Source organism: Musca autumnalis, unplaced genomic scaffold (genome assembly GCF_047663935.1).
Source record: "Musca autumnalis isolate F117 unplaced genomic scaffold, ASM4766393v1 scaffold_3, whole genome shotgun sequence".
Taxonomy (NCBI): domain Eukaryota; kingdom Metazoa; phylum Arthropoda; class Insecta; order Diptera; family Muscidae; genus Musca; species Musca autumnalis.
Window position 1 is genome coordinate 116849222 of NW_027411866.1, and position 16587 is coordinate 116865808.

Sequence of the window (16587 nt, forward strand, 5' to 3'; positions counted from 1 at the left end):
TGATGTATATCACATGAGTGTGCTCCGTACACCTCCCTAGTAATAGGAATCCAAAGTCGAATTTTTGGTGCGTAAATTTTCTTTAAAAACCTATTTTTTGGCTTCAAAATTAACAACTGTTACTCAGGTACCCTTGAACCCCGCGTGATTTTAGTTTTTTCCGCGCCGGATTTAATGAGCCCTACCGCGATCGAATCCATCCAATAAAACCGCTGATATAGGTACCCTGAAAATAGGAAAATAAGCAAAATTTTATTTTGACTAATCCGCATACTAAACCGCGATTTCCCTTAACAGTTTTTACATAAATGGAATCCTTTATACGCGATTATGATATTTGTCAAAAATGTGTGTCATAAATTTCAGAGATTCGGGAGTAGTATTCGTATTTAACCAAAAATAGAATCAGGTAGCACATCCGCGGTTCTTGACGAATCTGTGTAAAATTTGTCTTATTGACGTATTTTTAACAGGGGGTCACTGAAATCGGATGCGCCTTATAATCATATGAACATCGCGTTATTTTTACCCACATGAAGCATTTTGGTGTAGTAAGATGCAACTGATGGCACACTTTGGTCGCTGAATGAAACATGGCAAAAAGCAAACATATTGACAGAGATGGACTCGCTCTATGCGAAAAGCACATGCGCCTCAACTGATTTTAACTACTTCGCGAGTTATACGGTTTTTAACTTTTATGTTTTTTCTTTGATTGTAATATCAATATCAGTATTTATTTCCTAATTCTATTGCTTATCACTCTAAGCAAATATACTTTCACGATGATAAACTATTTTCCTTGAAGAGGTTTTAGCAAAATAATTTAGGGTTTGTTTGGAAATTTAGCGAAATAGTAGAATAACTCCCAAAAAATGTTCTCAAATTTTTCGTATTAAACCAAAAAATATATTCTGGAAATAATGTTCCAACAATAAACTTTTGTCTTTTGTTGTAGCTGCAATGTGCAATTTAAAATCCTAATCTAAAACATTTTGGTCTCACATTTTTCTGGACATTGTCTAGATTCTGTACGTATTTTTAGTTTATTTTTTAGAGATTTTTATGGACTCTGAGTTAGAATAAATAAAATTTACTACAAGATTCCTTCATTATTTTTTGATTTTCCGCGAAAATGAAAATAAATTTAGCAACTATTTAGGCGTCTACGGATAGATATTAAATGTTGTTACCGATTTATATATACATTTTGGTATTACAACACAAAGGGAATTTTTAAATATTTTTTCTTTATAAGAGAATAAAACCCCCCATAACTTTTGGGCGCAGCATCCAATTTTGTGAACGCGAACAGATTTGAAACCACGATTGTTTTCTTAACCCATGTACCAAAAATAGTGAATGTGCTTGTAAAAAAAAATTTAATTTTTTTTCGATGGAATTGTAAAGGAAATTTGAAATTTACCATATGTCCGCTTAAATTCTAACTTCTACTCTAAAATTTAAAAACAAGTTATTGCTATAAATTTCAAAATTAAGCAAAGAAATAATTTATAAATTAAGAAAAAAGTCGTTGAGAGTTACGTCCGCGATTTTTTGGGTGTTATGTCCGCTTTGCTTCACGGACATAACTCCCAATGAATTTTAGGAGTTATGTCCGCAAAGCGCAGCGGACATAACGCCAAAATCATGCTTAATATACGCTGCATACTATGGTGGAAGCTTTTTTGCCTTCAAAAAATATTTAATATTTAACCGATATTATTTAACCCGATTGCTTAGCTCAAATGAACTGTGCTGCCTGGTTAAAACTATGCTATATTGTATGTCAGATAAATACGTAGCTGATAGCATTTGCTGCTAATGCTATGTCTTTCCGTATTATTTATCTTATATTAAATATGAGATAAATATCAATAAATAAATACGTAGTAATTTATATATTTCCAAACTCGAACGACATTATTTACATCTTCCTTCCTTGACTGGATTCTTACATAGAAGTTTCTGTGCTTCTGCAGCATTGTTTTTCTTCAGTTCATTAATGAATAGCCTGAACTGGTTTTTATTAATTACACTGTGCAACAGCAAATATTGGGAAATATTATTCTCTTTGCGTCGCAAGATTAAAGATGAAGCATTGAATAACGGTAGAGATACATATAGAACCATTGGATCAAAAAATTGATCATGTCGGGTGTAATTAAATTTGTCATTACGTTAGTAACATATCTATATATTCGTTGGAGATCCTAATAATTATATATATATATATATATATATATATATATATATATATATATATATTGCTGATCAGCATACAATTATAAGCCATGTCCGCCCGTCCGTCTTTTGAAATCAAGATATAGCTCGCAATTTTAAAGATAGAGCTTTATAATTTGGCATAGAAGATCCTATTACTCAGAGTATGTTTCGTATTGAAAATGGGCTATATCGGTCCACGTTTTTATATAGCCCCCATAAACGGTACCTTCCGATTTTCGGTATTTGGAAGGTTTTAACCTCATTATCCTACCAAAATGGCTGAAATTTGGTACTTTGGCTTCGTTGGGGGTATAAAACTTTCCACCCGAAATTTGTCGGTATATGTCTTCGTTGGGGGTATACAAATGACCCCCAATGTGGTATACCAATCTTAATATCTCGGCGAGATAAAGCGATTTTGAGATGTGTGTCCGTCCGTCCGTGTATCCGTCTGTTCATCATAAATTGGAATCAAACTCCAGGCCGCAATTATGGACCGATCGTCACGAAATTTGGTATGGAGGTCGGTTCCACATCAGAATAGATCGCTATTTTAATTGGTGATGATCGTGAAATATTTAGCGGGTGAAATGGACCAACAATAGTCAGATAACCTCGAAATTTTAAACAAGGTAAGAGTGTATGACAAAGAAGAAGCTTGCAATTTGAGATGACGATCAGATAACATTTAGAGGATTAAATGGACCACAACTTTTGTGTGAAAATTGTGAAAATTTTTAATATACAGCTTATATATTTATTCCTGGAAGAGACATTCCGGGCAAGTAAGCTATACTTGGAAGAGGAACGCTTGACATTTCTATTGATGCCAATTGTGTTGGTGTACATGATAAGATAACATAGTTACATCCTAATATACCCAGTCATTTGTTTGTAGTGTAATCATAAACACGCTAGAGGTCGCAATTATGGCTCAATAATCACGGAAGTTTGCAAGAGGTAAGAGTTTATTTAGAGGAAGATGCTTACAATTATGGATGATGATCACATATTATTTAGCGGGTAATATGGGCCATTACTTTCGTATGAAAAATACAAAAAAAAAAATTTGGTCTATATTTTATTTCCTGGAGGGCATATACCGGCAAAGTAGACTACATATGAAAATAAAACTACTGATCTTCCCCCTGATGAAAATTGCAATAAAGTGTCTGCTAGATAACGGACCTACTGCTTAATATATAATGGGTTTTGTGTAGAGAACCACATTTTCCCATTCCCAGTTGTTGCATTATTGCAAATTACATGCTGCCCTAACTTTTTAATTGTCCAATTGGGTTTTTATACATACATTGCACCTTTTTTCAAAACGATTCCACAGCCAGGCAAAATCAAATTTTCAACGGTTGCAAAATATCTTTCAGCCATGTACAACTACTCTACAAATGGTGTCTTTGGACACGCCGTTCGGACTCGGAGATAAGCTGAGGGTTCCATATCGTTGAGCGTTGTGCTGTTATTATTTAAGGTTGGTGTGATACGGTACCAGATTACACAAATTTACTTCTTACAATAAGTTTATTTGTTACATAAAGAAATTTTAATATGTGGAAAGCTAATTCCCAGGGGTAATGGTGTAGGGTATTAAATGGTCGGCCCCGTCCGACTATAGCCTTGGCTTACTTGTTTTGAATTGATTAGGTTCTTATTTAACGTCTTCGTTTCACAAGAGGTTAGAACACCTTTTCGCAAAACTTTTCAATGTATTATAGGTCCATGTTTCGAAGTACTTCGAGAGTCTTTGCCACATTTTCCAAACGATTCGGCTGAAAATTAGTTTTTTGCTTCTTTAGGAATAGAAACCTTCCTGTAGAAGATTTTCAATATAGGTATTTATTATTTTTATATATCCAAACGATTTGGCTGAAAATTTGTTTTTTGCTTCTTTAGGAATAGAAACCTTCCTGTAGCAGATTTTCAATATAGGTATTTATTATTTTTATATATCCCCCAATACCGATTTGGTATGGGGTCTGGTAAATTGCAAATAGAAGTGATGATATTAGGCCAGAATAGCAAAATCTCAAATGGAGTTTCAATACATTTTTGTACCAATAACTCAAAAGATATTTATCAATTTTCAAAGCTTTATCTTTAATTTTGCGAAGCATATCGAATGATATTGGGGACCCATTGCCTTTGGTTAAGTTTATATATAAAGGGGCTCTAAAAAAGTTTGGCCTGAAAATCCAAAACCCTTTTGGGGTTCTGATTTGCTAGCGGAATACATATTACCCACACCCCAGGCCATAACCCGAAAATTATTGCACAGTGTTATTACAAATGTACAAAAGTCAATAAGTATTTTCATTTAAAATGATTTCATTGGATACCTTTTAGCCGAGAATAAATACAAGGGTTTCCCAACAATGGCAAATTGATATTTCTTGATAGGTTCCATATGACTGACTGGTCATTGATGTGAAATTAATACTCATTCACACCCTACAAAATATAACAAACAAATTACAGTCTACACATGCAGACGCACACAAGAGACAATAAACACTTTAACTATCCATTAGGTGGCCTTTATGAATTTCAATGAATACTTCTGCGTTATTTCCGGAATCACGTTCGGGCAACCGTTTTAATTGCGTACGCAATGTAGAATTATTTCCAAATATTGAAATAAACATAAGTTCCAATGAAATTGATTTTATGACGCGTGTCAGGAGAGTGTACCCACGAGTCGCTACTGTCCATAAACAAATTTATTTTTTTCACATTGTCATCGATTTGATGAAATAATCCACAAAAAACAGAAAAACAGGTAATTTTTTCTACAAAATGACTAAGATATGATGAACACGCTGTTTGGGGATGGATACACAGTCAAGCATGTCCAGAATTTTTAATATCCACAACTTTCCTATAAATGCCAAGGCTATTCTATCCAACAGGTCAGTACATTGTAATTCATCCAGACAAGCAGACACTTGGAATCAATTAGCAGACATCCTTAGCAGATCTCAAAACAAATTAAAACAAATCGGGCAATTAAAAATGCAGCGTTTCACAGTGTTGTTGGTGGTCATGGCTGTGCTGGCAATGGCCACTGCACTACCTCATAAGAAAAATAAAGGATTATTGGGTATTGGTGCCGGTGGTGGAGCTGGAGTTGGCTTAGGACTGGATTTGGGCCTAGGATTAGGTCTTGGAGGAGGTGCAGGTGCTGGTGCCGGTGGAAAAGATGATTCCAGCAGTGAGGAACATGGCCACAGAAAACATGGAAGTCGCGGTGGTTACGGTGGCGGTTATGCTGGTCATAGTGGTGGCAGCAGTTATGGCGGTGGTTTTGGCGGAGGTCATTCCGGTGGCCATAGTGGTGGAAGCGGCTTTGTTCACGGTGGTAGCCAAGGTAGTGGAAATGGATTTGGTGTAGGCCAAGGAGGTGGCCATGGAAGCGGTAGTGGTTTTGGAGGCGGTCAAGGAGGTGGTCATGGCGGCGGTATTGGTATTGGTGCCGGTTCCGGCAGTGGATATGGTGGCGGACAAGGTAGTGGATTTGGCGGCGGTCAAGGCAGTGGATTCGGTGGTGGAAGTGGTAGCGGTTATGGTGGAGGTCAAGGCAGCGGATTTGGTGGTGGAAGTGGCAGCGGTCATGGCGTTGGACAAGGTAGTGGCTTCGGTGGTGGATCTGGCAGCGGTTATGGCGGAGGTCAAGGAAGTGGATTCGGTGGTGGATCTGGTAGCGGTTATGGTGGTGGACAAGGTAGTGGATTTGGTGGCGGTTCTGGCTCTGGTCATGGCGGTGACAGCGGCATTGGCATCGGTAATGGTGGTGGATTTGGTGCTGGCCTTGGTGGAGGATATGGTGGTGGTAACAAAGGTGGTGGATATGGTGGAAATTCCGGTTCATATGCCACATCCAGTGCTCAATCTTCTGCATCTAGCGGCAGTTATTCCCACTGAAATCCCAACAAAATGAAAATTAAGAAATGAATTTATTTTAAGACTGTTTGCTTGTATGAGAAGAGGATGAATAAATTTTTGCTATAAAATCTAATTCAGAATGTTGTTTATTATTGTTGTAGCAATTCAAAAATGAACAATGAATAAGGTGGTGCAAGTGTTGAGTGGCAACTAATGTGATACTAAAATAAAGTGTATGAATTGGGAAAGAGAATAAATATTGAATATAATTAAAAGAAATAAAAATATGTTAAGTTCGGCCGGGCCGAACTCTTTATACCATCCGCCATAACATAGTTTAAATTAAAATGGAATAATTAGTTTCCTTTCAAATGTTAGGTTGAAAATGTTTTCGACCATGGATAAACCGTACTAGTGAATGCGTAAATTATCCAATCTAATCTAAGAAATGTGTTCAGCCAGGTGAAAGGTAGCACACATGGGGCTATATCAAAGTGTCAACCTGTCTTTACTATTTTTGGTGGCACAGTTTTATAACTGCAGGGAACCTCAACAGTCAAATTACGGGTAGTTCCATCAAACAATGTGGTTAAGACCTTCAAAATAACGAAATCAGGAGGTACCGTTATATAGAAGCTATACCAAATTGTGGACCTATGATGACGATTTTTAGTGAAGAACGTGACCACTGAAAATTCAAATGTCAAATTACAGTTAGTTCGGTTAAAAATTGTAGCTAAAATCCTCGAAATACCCAAAATCGGGAGGTACCGTTATATGGGGGCTATACCAAAACATTGACCTATGTTGAGGGGTACCGTTATATGGGGACTATACCAAAACATGGACCTACATATGCCCATAATTTTTGGAATATAAATTTGTTGATCACAGCAACTCTAAATGTCAAATTAAAGCTAATTCGGTTTGAAAATATGACAACACACGTCAAAATACCTGAAATCGGGTGGTACCGTTATATGTAGGCTATAGAGGGGGGGGGGGTATAGCCCATCACCAAACTCGACCTGCCTGCAAACAAAAGACGCATCTTCCCAAAATTTCAGCGTCCTGTCTCCATTTTTGTGGATGCTAGAGTGATTGCCACATACGGACGAATGACGGACATGTATAAATCGACTGAGAATTTTACCCTGATCAAGAATATATATACTCTATAGGGTCGCAAATGATTATTTCAATGCGTTACAAACGGAAAAACTATGGTGGATGGTATAAAAATGAGAATCGCTGTGAACAACATCAATGCCGCCTCACTATTTCTTCTGCTGTACCCTAACAATAATCTGGGGCCTAATTCCGTAGATTGGAGTGATTCTATTGACTTGATGTTTATTGGAGGGGTGTGATGCAAGAGAAGAAAAGAACCATTTCAGAAGCATTAAGTTTATTTACTTTCAAATTTATAACATAAAAAGATAACAAATGAAAATTTCAACTATCAAAAAAAATTAGTTCAAATTCTCGAAATACCTATAATAGATAGGTGCCGTTATATGGGGGCAAAATTGCTGGTAGTTCGACCAAAAAATGTAGCTAAAACCCTCAATACACCGAAAATCTGGAGGTACTGTTATATTGGGGGCAATAAAAAAAATTTGTTAGAATAGTTTTGTGATAACTGGGAGCCTCAAACGTCAAATTGCTGGTACTTCTGTCAAGAAGGTACTGTGATATTGGGGGCAATAAAAAAAATTTGTTAGAATAGTTTTGTGATAACTGGGAGCTCAAACGTCAAATTGCTGGTACTTCTGTCAAGAAAGTTAGTCGTGTGCCGATATAACTTATCTTCGAACGTGACCTGCCTATTGAAAAAAGAGACACTCGGGTGTTACAATATAGCGTTCTAGCTCAATTATTGGGGACGCTGGAATGATTACAATTGACGGACATGACTGTATCGACTCAGAATTTTATCCTGATCAAGAATATAAATACTTTATATGGTCGCAGATGATTATTGCATACTATGGTGGAGGGTATAAAAATTAACAAACATATGGGAACTATTGACATTGGCAACACTAGTGAGTATTCAATATACAAAATATTTTAAAATATCTATCAAAATTTTTTTGTATGGTTTAAGGAAAATTTGCAATGTTGAAATCCGTTGTAATTCGTTTGTTGCATGTTGCGAACAAAATATATGGCAGATTTATATCTGTTTAAGCAAAATATTTACAAACGTTACAAAGGTATAGTATAGAGAGTATAGATCTCACAACAGTTGTAATATATGTGCGTTTTAAGTTGCTGGTTGAGATGTGGCACCCCAATTTGTACGCAGAAATTGCAAAAATACCCCTCAGCGTAATCTTTGGGCAAATAGTGTTGTGAGACACGCCGTTCGGACTCGGTTGTAAAAAATAGTAGCTATGAGATGATGTTTTGTAATGCATAGTATTTTGGAAATCCTTCGATTTTATTGTCCTGTCTGCATAAAAATATAGGATTGTAGATATAAAAGTGGGTCGATGTTTCGCTAAGTCTCTCATATATGGAAATGGTTTTATAAATTTGTTTTCGCCGATTTAATATATGTTAAGAGTTTTTAGTCTTATTTTTATACCCTACACCACAATATGAAAATGGTTTCATAAGTTTGTCTTCGCCAACGCACGGTGCGAAATATGAGAAGTTTAGTGGAACTTTAAGGAATTTTGAAAGTACATACAATTATTTAAATTTTAATTGAATTCGTTAACTAAGTACTCCACTGCAAATGACCCATACTCAGTTTGGAGATTTACTCCGCGAAACGACTTAAAAATGCACATAAAGTTGCACTTTTGTTTCATAATTTTTTTTTTCTAAGAAATATAATTTGGATTCTTTTTTTTTTGTTTTGCCTTATTAAGGCGAAGGTAATTTTTAGGGTGATATTTGAATTAATTCTCTTTCGAGTTGAGCTATTTAGACCTAATAGGTACATTGAAAAATTAGGAATCCACCGAAGTCCCACACATTCAACCACTACGCTACGTTTCACGGGTGGTTAGACCGATCATCAAGCATATTGAATGGTGTTTTTTAGTGGGTGGACGAAGGCTAAGCTTGGAGACTAGTATTTATATCACAAATCATTCGAAATTTGTATATTCGAATTATTTATTTATTTTAATGTTAGTCATTTAATTCCAAACCTTTCCTATAGTCCGACTTGGCTGGTAATCCTATTTTTCAATGCTTTATTACAAATACTAAGGCAGCTTTTTTCCACCTTTATTTTATTTGTTCTTCTGTATCAGAAGATTTTGATCATCAATATTTGTCATCGGAATCTTTGACAAGTTGATGGTGGCTTAGAACGCTAAGACGCCTGCAACCGTGTCACTTGGTTGTTGGGGTCCCAGGTTCGAATCCCAGCCTGGCTCATGCTGAAATCATTTTTCATTAAAAATATAGCGTGGCGCGGACAAATGGTAAGTATGCCATGATTTATTTTTCTTAATATTTTACAAAACAATTATAATATTTTACTCTTTAAAAAATGCAAAAACTCTTATTGTTTTCGTGCAATTTTAATCGGAAAGAAGTGCTTTTTTGATGTTTTCAAAATTATTTTTTTTATTTTCCGTGGATATTTCAAAAGTGAGTCCGGTACATTCCCGTTTTAAGATATATATGTTCTGAAAGATTGGGGCCTCCTCTGTTCGCAAAGGCATAAAACAGCTGCAGTAACGTGCGGTCTTTGGAGAAATTCAAGTTTTTTAAATGACTTCGGAAATTTCATTTAATTGCATTTTCCAAAGTGGTAGGAAAACGCGGCGATGAACGCCGTTGTTGACTGTGTTTTGAAGAAATGGACTCAATAATTTTAACAAATGCTGATTTCTGTTAAATTAAGAATCCTCTTGCAAATTTTCATAGTTTTGACCTGTTAATGTTGGTGATTTATATATAGTGCAACATTTTTGAATGCTGTGGTGCAAAATTGTAATGCAGTTCCAACCTGAACGTGATCTGAGAGACATTATTAATAAAATTAATGGTAGAGACTTGCTAAATAGCTCAATAAACATTTTAGATACAAATGAAAACAAAAAATTATTGACATTTTACTCCTTAATGGATGTGCAGGGTTGTGAGGCTTCACCTAGGTAGACCAATGTTGAGAGCTTTTATGTGGGGAGGAGTTTTATTCGCTAACATCTTAAAATTTACATTTGCATCAAAATCGGTGGAAATTTTTGTCTTTAACCTTTAAAATACATAATATGAGAGGGCCCGTCATATGGGGGCTATACCAAAAACGCGTACCTTCGATGTTAATATTTCGAACAGAGGTTTTCTATCTACGAAGAACATAAAATGCCAAAATACAACCAAATACGTTGGAAAATGTGTCTGTAATATTTAAAATATGTCCCGTCGACCGGTACCGTTCAATGGGGTCTATACCAAAACGCGAACCTATATTGAACATATTTTGTGCATAAGTTTTCTATCCTCTGAAAACTCAATATACCAATTCCCAGCAAAATCAATTGAAAAATGAATGTAAACCGTAAAAACGACAGCCGCCGCACGTTGGGCAAGATTGAAAAAAACGGGTCTTAATTGAAAAATTCAAACATAAATTTTTGATAATCTGTCTTGACAGGGTTAACGAGTACAAAATTCTACCTCACTAGCCAAAATAGCAAAGTCGTATGTTGTTTACTTTTTGTGCAGCACAGTGTTAAAGTTGAACATATGTATTTTTAAAATTTAAGAAACACGTGAAAAGTATTAACTTTTGCTGCTTTTAAATCGACATAACGTAGTTTTTGCTATATAAACTTGGCATTTTCAAAATGGATATTTCAAACAGAGGTAATTCTTAATATTTTAGGAAAAATTTTTGCGAAAGTTTGTAGAAATGTGTTTAAAAAATTCGTCAAAATGTGTCCAGATTTTGCATAATTTTGAAATGTATTGTAGTATAACAAAAAAGAGAGTGAGAAGGTCGTGAGATTTTTTTTTTTTTTATTTTTCTCTTCATTGTTGTCTTTGATATTGCGCAAACAAAACTTGCGTCTTGTTTGCGCATTTTGAGTTATGCCAAAAATGGTGGAAATATCCTTGGGTCAAATTTTTGCATTTTGGGGGTTTTGTCTTCTTTTTCTCTGTTATTGTTGTACAGTATGTCGTGTTTTGGCTTAATGTCTGTGTTCACCCTACATAAGACAATGAGTGCACGTCCACCATTATGTTATAGGTACTATATATAATGATTTATATGAAATGATAGCGATGCACAAGGGGTGAAATCGTAAAAAATGGAGATTAAATAAAAAAAATTTAATTCAGTTTTTTGGAATAACTGTCGTTACATGGTAATATGTTAAAAAATTCTAAGTCTCTAACCAAAATGTGAAGATCATGTAAAGTTTATTTCTACAGTTACACTGTGCTAAAGCTAAAGAATTTTTAATAATTTGAAGAGCTCCATAAAAAATTAAATTTTTTGGTGTATAAAGTGTAATATTTTTTTACGCATCAAAAGTGATCATTCTAGAATGGAATCGTCAACTTCAGATAGATATAAGAATCTTAGAAAAATATATTTATGGCAAAAGAAGTTTAGTTTATTTTTCCTCCTATTTTTGAAAAGTATTTAGAGTAAAAAAAAGTAGCGGAATATTTTATATAAGGGTTATTCCAAAACGAGAATATATGGAGATGATGTTTGATAAAAATATTTTCAATCCCTTCAAAATGCACAATTCACAATTTGAGCCAGTTTAGTTTCAATATATGCCTAAAATGTTCGAAATCCACCAAATTTCACGGTACCTCTATATGGGGGCTATACCAAAACTTTGACCTATATTGACAAATTTTCGCACGATGAATTCTTAGGCATTCAAAACTATAAATCCTAATTTACAGATAAATATACTAAAAAATCTGATCAAGACCCCCGAAATACATAAAATCGGGAGATACCCTTGTATGGGAGCTACACGAAAAAATTGACATAACTTTATAATTTTTTTGCCTAACATAAGCTTAACCAATAATTAATCATATTGGAAGATTTTAGATTAATCAAATAATAAATGTAAGCAAAATCGTAAAAACACTTCATAGTTTTTATGGTACCCATTTATTCGAATATACCTCTCCAATCTCTTAATTTGCAAAAAAAATGTGTTCCGTTATACTGATTGAGGTGTAAACATTCGAAAAATATTAATATTATATCACCCAAATACTTCCCTGAATTAATCTCCGTTTTTTGGAATCTTGCCCTAATGTGCGCCGTTGCATGAACGCTAGGGGAAACCGCGGGCCTATGTGGCCCAATTTTAGCCCCAGCAAAATGTTCGATGCCAAAGGATGTCATATTAGCATATTTACTTATTCTTTTTAACAAGAACTTGACCCCCAAAAGATGCAATTCATTTTCAGATCCTAAGCATCTCATCTTCACTAACCCGTTGGAAAGACATCTTCACCAATCCTTTGACAAGACATCTTTCATTTTAACAACCCTATGGCATGTCATCCAAATGAATCCTAATGAACCCTTCAGCATTTCATTTTCTCCAACTCTTTGGCATGACATTTTCAAGTCTTGTTTGGAAAATGGATAATAAATAAATGTATAACTGTATTGAAATATGATTTTCAGGACAAACAAAACTTTTTATTAATTCGAAGGAATTCATGAAATAACTATAATTTAATTATCAGCAAAAAGTTTACATAGAAAACATTATGGACATAGGTACAGGTTTTGGTATAGCCCCCATATAGCGATATCACCTGATTTCAAGTGTTTTAAGGATTTCATCTTCATTTTTAGGCCGAATTGACTGTAACTTGGCATTTGGAGTCCCCAATCTTACACAAACTTCTCCACCAAATTGTTTGGTATAGCCCCCATATAGTGGTACCACCCGATTTCAAGTGTTTTAAGGATTTTATCTTCATTTTTAGCCAGAATTGGCTGTAACTTGGCATTTGAAGTTCCCAATGGTACAGAAACTTCCCCACCAAAAAATGTGGACATAAGTCCAGGTTTTGTTTTTATAGCCTTTATATAACGGTACTACATTTTAAAGATTTTATCTAAATTTTCGGCCTAAATTGACTATAATTTTGTTCTCAGTGGTCAAAAAAATATATTTACTAAAAACTTAAAAATAAAAAATAATTTAAAAAAATTAAGTTTCAGTGTTTTATTTAGAAATGCACTTAAAGTTAGAAAATAATTTGTCGCTTAGCCTCAATAAATATATTCTTCTCATGATGGAATATCTCAAAAAAAATCATGAGAAAGCATATATTTATTGAGGCTAAGCGACAGATTATTTTCTAGTTTTAAGTGCATTTCTAAATAAAACACTGAAACTTAATTTTTTAAATTATTTTTTATTTTGTTGTTCTAACAGCATTTTATATGTTTGTATATTCGCTATTATACCCTCCACCAATAGCGTATAATTACATTTGTCATTCCGTTTGTTACACGTCGAAATGTTCATCGGAGACCATATAAGGTATATATGTATATTCTTGATCAGGGTAAAATTCTAAGTCGATATAACTATGTCCGTCTGTCCGTCCGGCTGTTGAAATCAAGATACAACTCAGAATTTTTAAGATAGAGCTTTGTAATTTGGTATAGAAGTTTTTATTACTTCTAGGATGTTTGGTATTGCGAATGGGCTATATCAGTCCACGTTTTGATATAACCCCAATAGAACGGTATCAGCCGACTTTCGATATTTTGAAGGTATTAGCTTCATTATCACGCAGAAAGGGGTGAAATTTGGTACATAGACATCGTTGAGAGTATTAAACTTTCCTCCGCAATTTTGTCGATATAGGTCCACGCCTTCATATAGCACCCTTAGAATGATCCCTCTCAATTTCAGGTATTTTGAAGGTTGTGGCTTCAATATTTTACCGAAATGGTTGAAATTTGGTATTTATTTCTCATTTGGGATATAAAACTTTCCGTTCCCATAGAACGGTATCTCCCGATTTTCTGTATTTTGAAGGTTAGCCACATTGTTTTACCGAGGTATTTAGTCTTCTTCATAAACGAATGGAAACTAATTGTTCCATTTTACTTAATTACAACTCGTGGTGGAGACTATAACAAGTTCGGTCCGCCCGAATTTAACGCCGTTCTTACTTGTTTTAGTTTGGTGTTATTTATCAATATACATAGCACTATTAAATTGACTTAGATTTTTATGATGATCATGAATATACAACGAATATTTCGCTGTGTTACAAAGGGAATGGCAAAGTTTATACAACATCAACATCAAATATTAAAGCTCTGGTATTAAAAAGAGCATTCCTGCCATCTTGGCCGATGCAATATATGCTCAGCCTTAATATTTTAAGAGGAATAACGCTACAACCTTTTTATATCCTCCACCATAATATGGAGGGTATAATTACATTTGTCATTCAGTTTGTAACACATCGAAATATTCGTTGGAGACCCTATAAAGCATATACATTCTTGATCACCATAAAATTCTAAGTCGGTATAACCATGTCCGTCTATCCTTCTGTTGAAATCAAGTCACAGCTTGCACTTTTGAGGGTAGAACTTTATAATTTGGTATAGAAGTTTATATTGCTCCTAGAATGTTTGGTATTGAAAATAGGATATATCGGTCCACGTTTTGATATAGCCCCAATAGAACGGTACCTCCGAAATGGCTGAAATGTTGTATTTAGTCTTCGTTGGTGGTATACAAGTTTCAACACGATATATCGGTATTGTTCCACGCCTTCATATAGACCCCATAGAACGGTAACTGCTGATTTTCGGTATTTTGAAAGTTTTAGCCTTATTATCACACCGAAATGGCTGAAATTTTGTATTTAGTCTTCGTGGGGGTATAAAACATTCCACCTGAAAGTTGTCGATATAGGACCACGCCTTCATATAGACCCCATAAGGCGGTACCTTCCGATTTTCTGTATTTTGAAGGTTTTAGCTTCATTAACACACCGAAATAGCTGAAATATGGTATTTAGCCTTCGTTGGGCGTGTAACACTTTCCACCTGTATATGTCCACGTTTTCATATAGCCCACATAGAACCGTACCTCCCGATTTTCGGTATTTGGAAGCTTGTGGTCTCAATATCCCACCGAAACGGCTGAAGTTTGGTATTTAGTCTTCGTTGGAGATATAAAATTGTCCACCAGAAATTTGTCGGTACAGGTCCTCGTCTTCATATAGCCCCCATAGAAAGGTAGCTCCCGATTTTCGGTATGTATTTCGAAGATTGTGGCCTCAATATCTCACCGCTGACATTTCGTATTTAGTTTTCATTAGGGGTATAAAAGTTTCCAAATTAATATTGTTCCACGTTTTCACATAGACCCGGTAGAACTGTCTCTCAAAATTTTCGTTTTTTTTTTTGACGATTGTGGCACCAATTTCCCACCGAAACGGTTTAAATTTGGTATTTCGTCGTCGATTGGGGTATAAAACTTTCCAACTAAAATGTGTCGGTTTAGGTCCGCGCCTTCATGCAGCCCCCATAGAACAGTACCTCCCTAGTTTCGGTATTTTGAACGTTCTGGCCTCAATATCCCACCGAAACGACTGAAATTTGGTACTTAGCCTTCGTTGGGGGCATAAAACTTTCAGCCTGAAATTTGTCAGTACAGGTCCACGTTTTCCTATAGCCTCCATTGAACGGCACCCTCAGATTTTCTTTGTTTTAAAAGTCTTACCCAAATTATTCAAACGGAATAGCTGAAATTTGGTGTTTAGTCTTTGCTAAAGGTACAAGACATTTTTACGGGTACAAATCACCCCTTGCCACCACTATTTAAGGTTTTTTGAAGATTTTTGACACATTTTTCTACCGAATTGTTCGTTAATTGGATTTTTGTGTTCCCAGAAGATAGAAAACTTGCAAGCAAAGAAACTATATATATATATAGCATTTCCAAATTAAATGTAACCTTTTCCAAATTGAATGAAACTTTTTCCAAATTGAATGAAACCTTTTCCACATTTCCAAATTAAATGTAACCTTTTCCAAATTGAATGAAACTTTTTCCAAATTGAATGAAAGCTTTTCCAAATTGAATGAAACCTTTACTTTTATTGAAAGAAAAAAACCAGAATATTTTTTAAAAGAAATAAAAAATTATATGGGGTTTCAACAATTTTTTTACTTAAATTCTAATCATAAGTAATGACATAAAAGTACAACTCGCTGCATGTTTTGCTTCCTTGAACTTAAACATTTTATATTTTTTGGTCATCAATTAAGGTTATATGTATATACAAATTGCTGCTTGTGGAATTTTCAATGGACATACTCATTATATAATTGGAGCAGTCCTGTTAATTGAGCTGTTGGTTGCTTGGTATTACAATGTATTGTCAGATCGCGTAGTACCACTCTCGTACACAATTTTATTTTTGAAAATGCCTTTACTATTTTGTTCAACATTGCTGAAT

General features: G+C 34.8%; 1 protein-coding gene across 1 annotated transcript; it reads left to right on the forward strand.

Annotated features, from left to right (window-relative positions):
- The first annotated feature begins 5137 nt into the window (after positions 1-5137).
- On the forward strand, positions 5138-6256 carry LOC141397615 (uncharacterized). The gene has a single exon (XM_073974145.1). The coding sequence runs from the start codon at positions 5254-5256 to the stop codon at positions 6160-6162; it is 909 nt and encodes a 302-aa protein (XP_073830246.1). The 5' UTR covers positions 5138-5253; the 3' UTR covers positions 6163-6256.
- The last annotated feature ends 10331 nt before the right edge of the window (positions 6257-16587 follow it).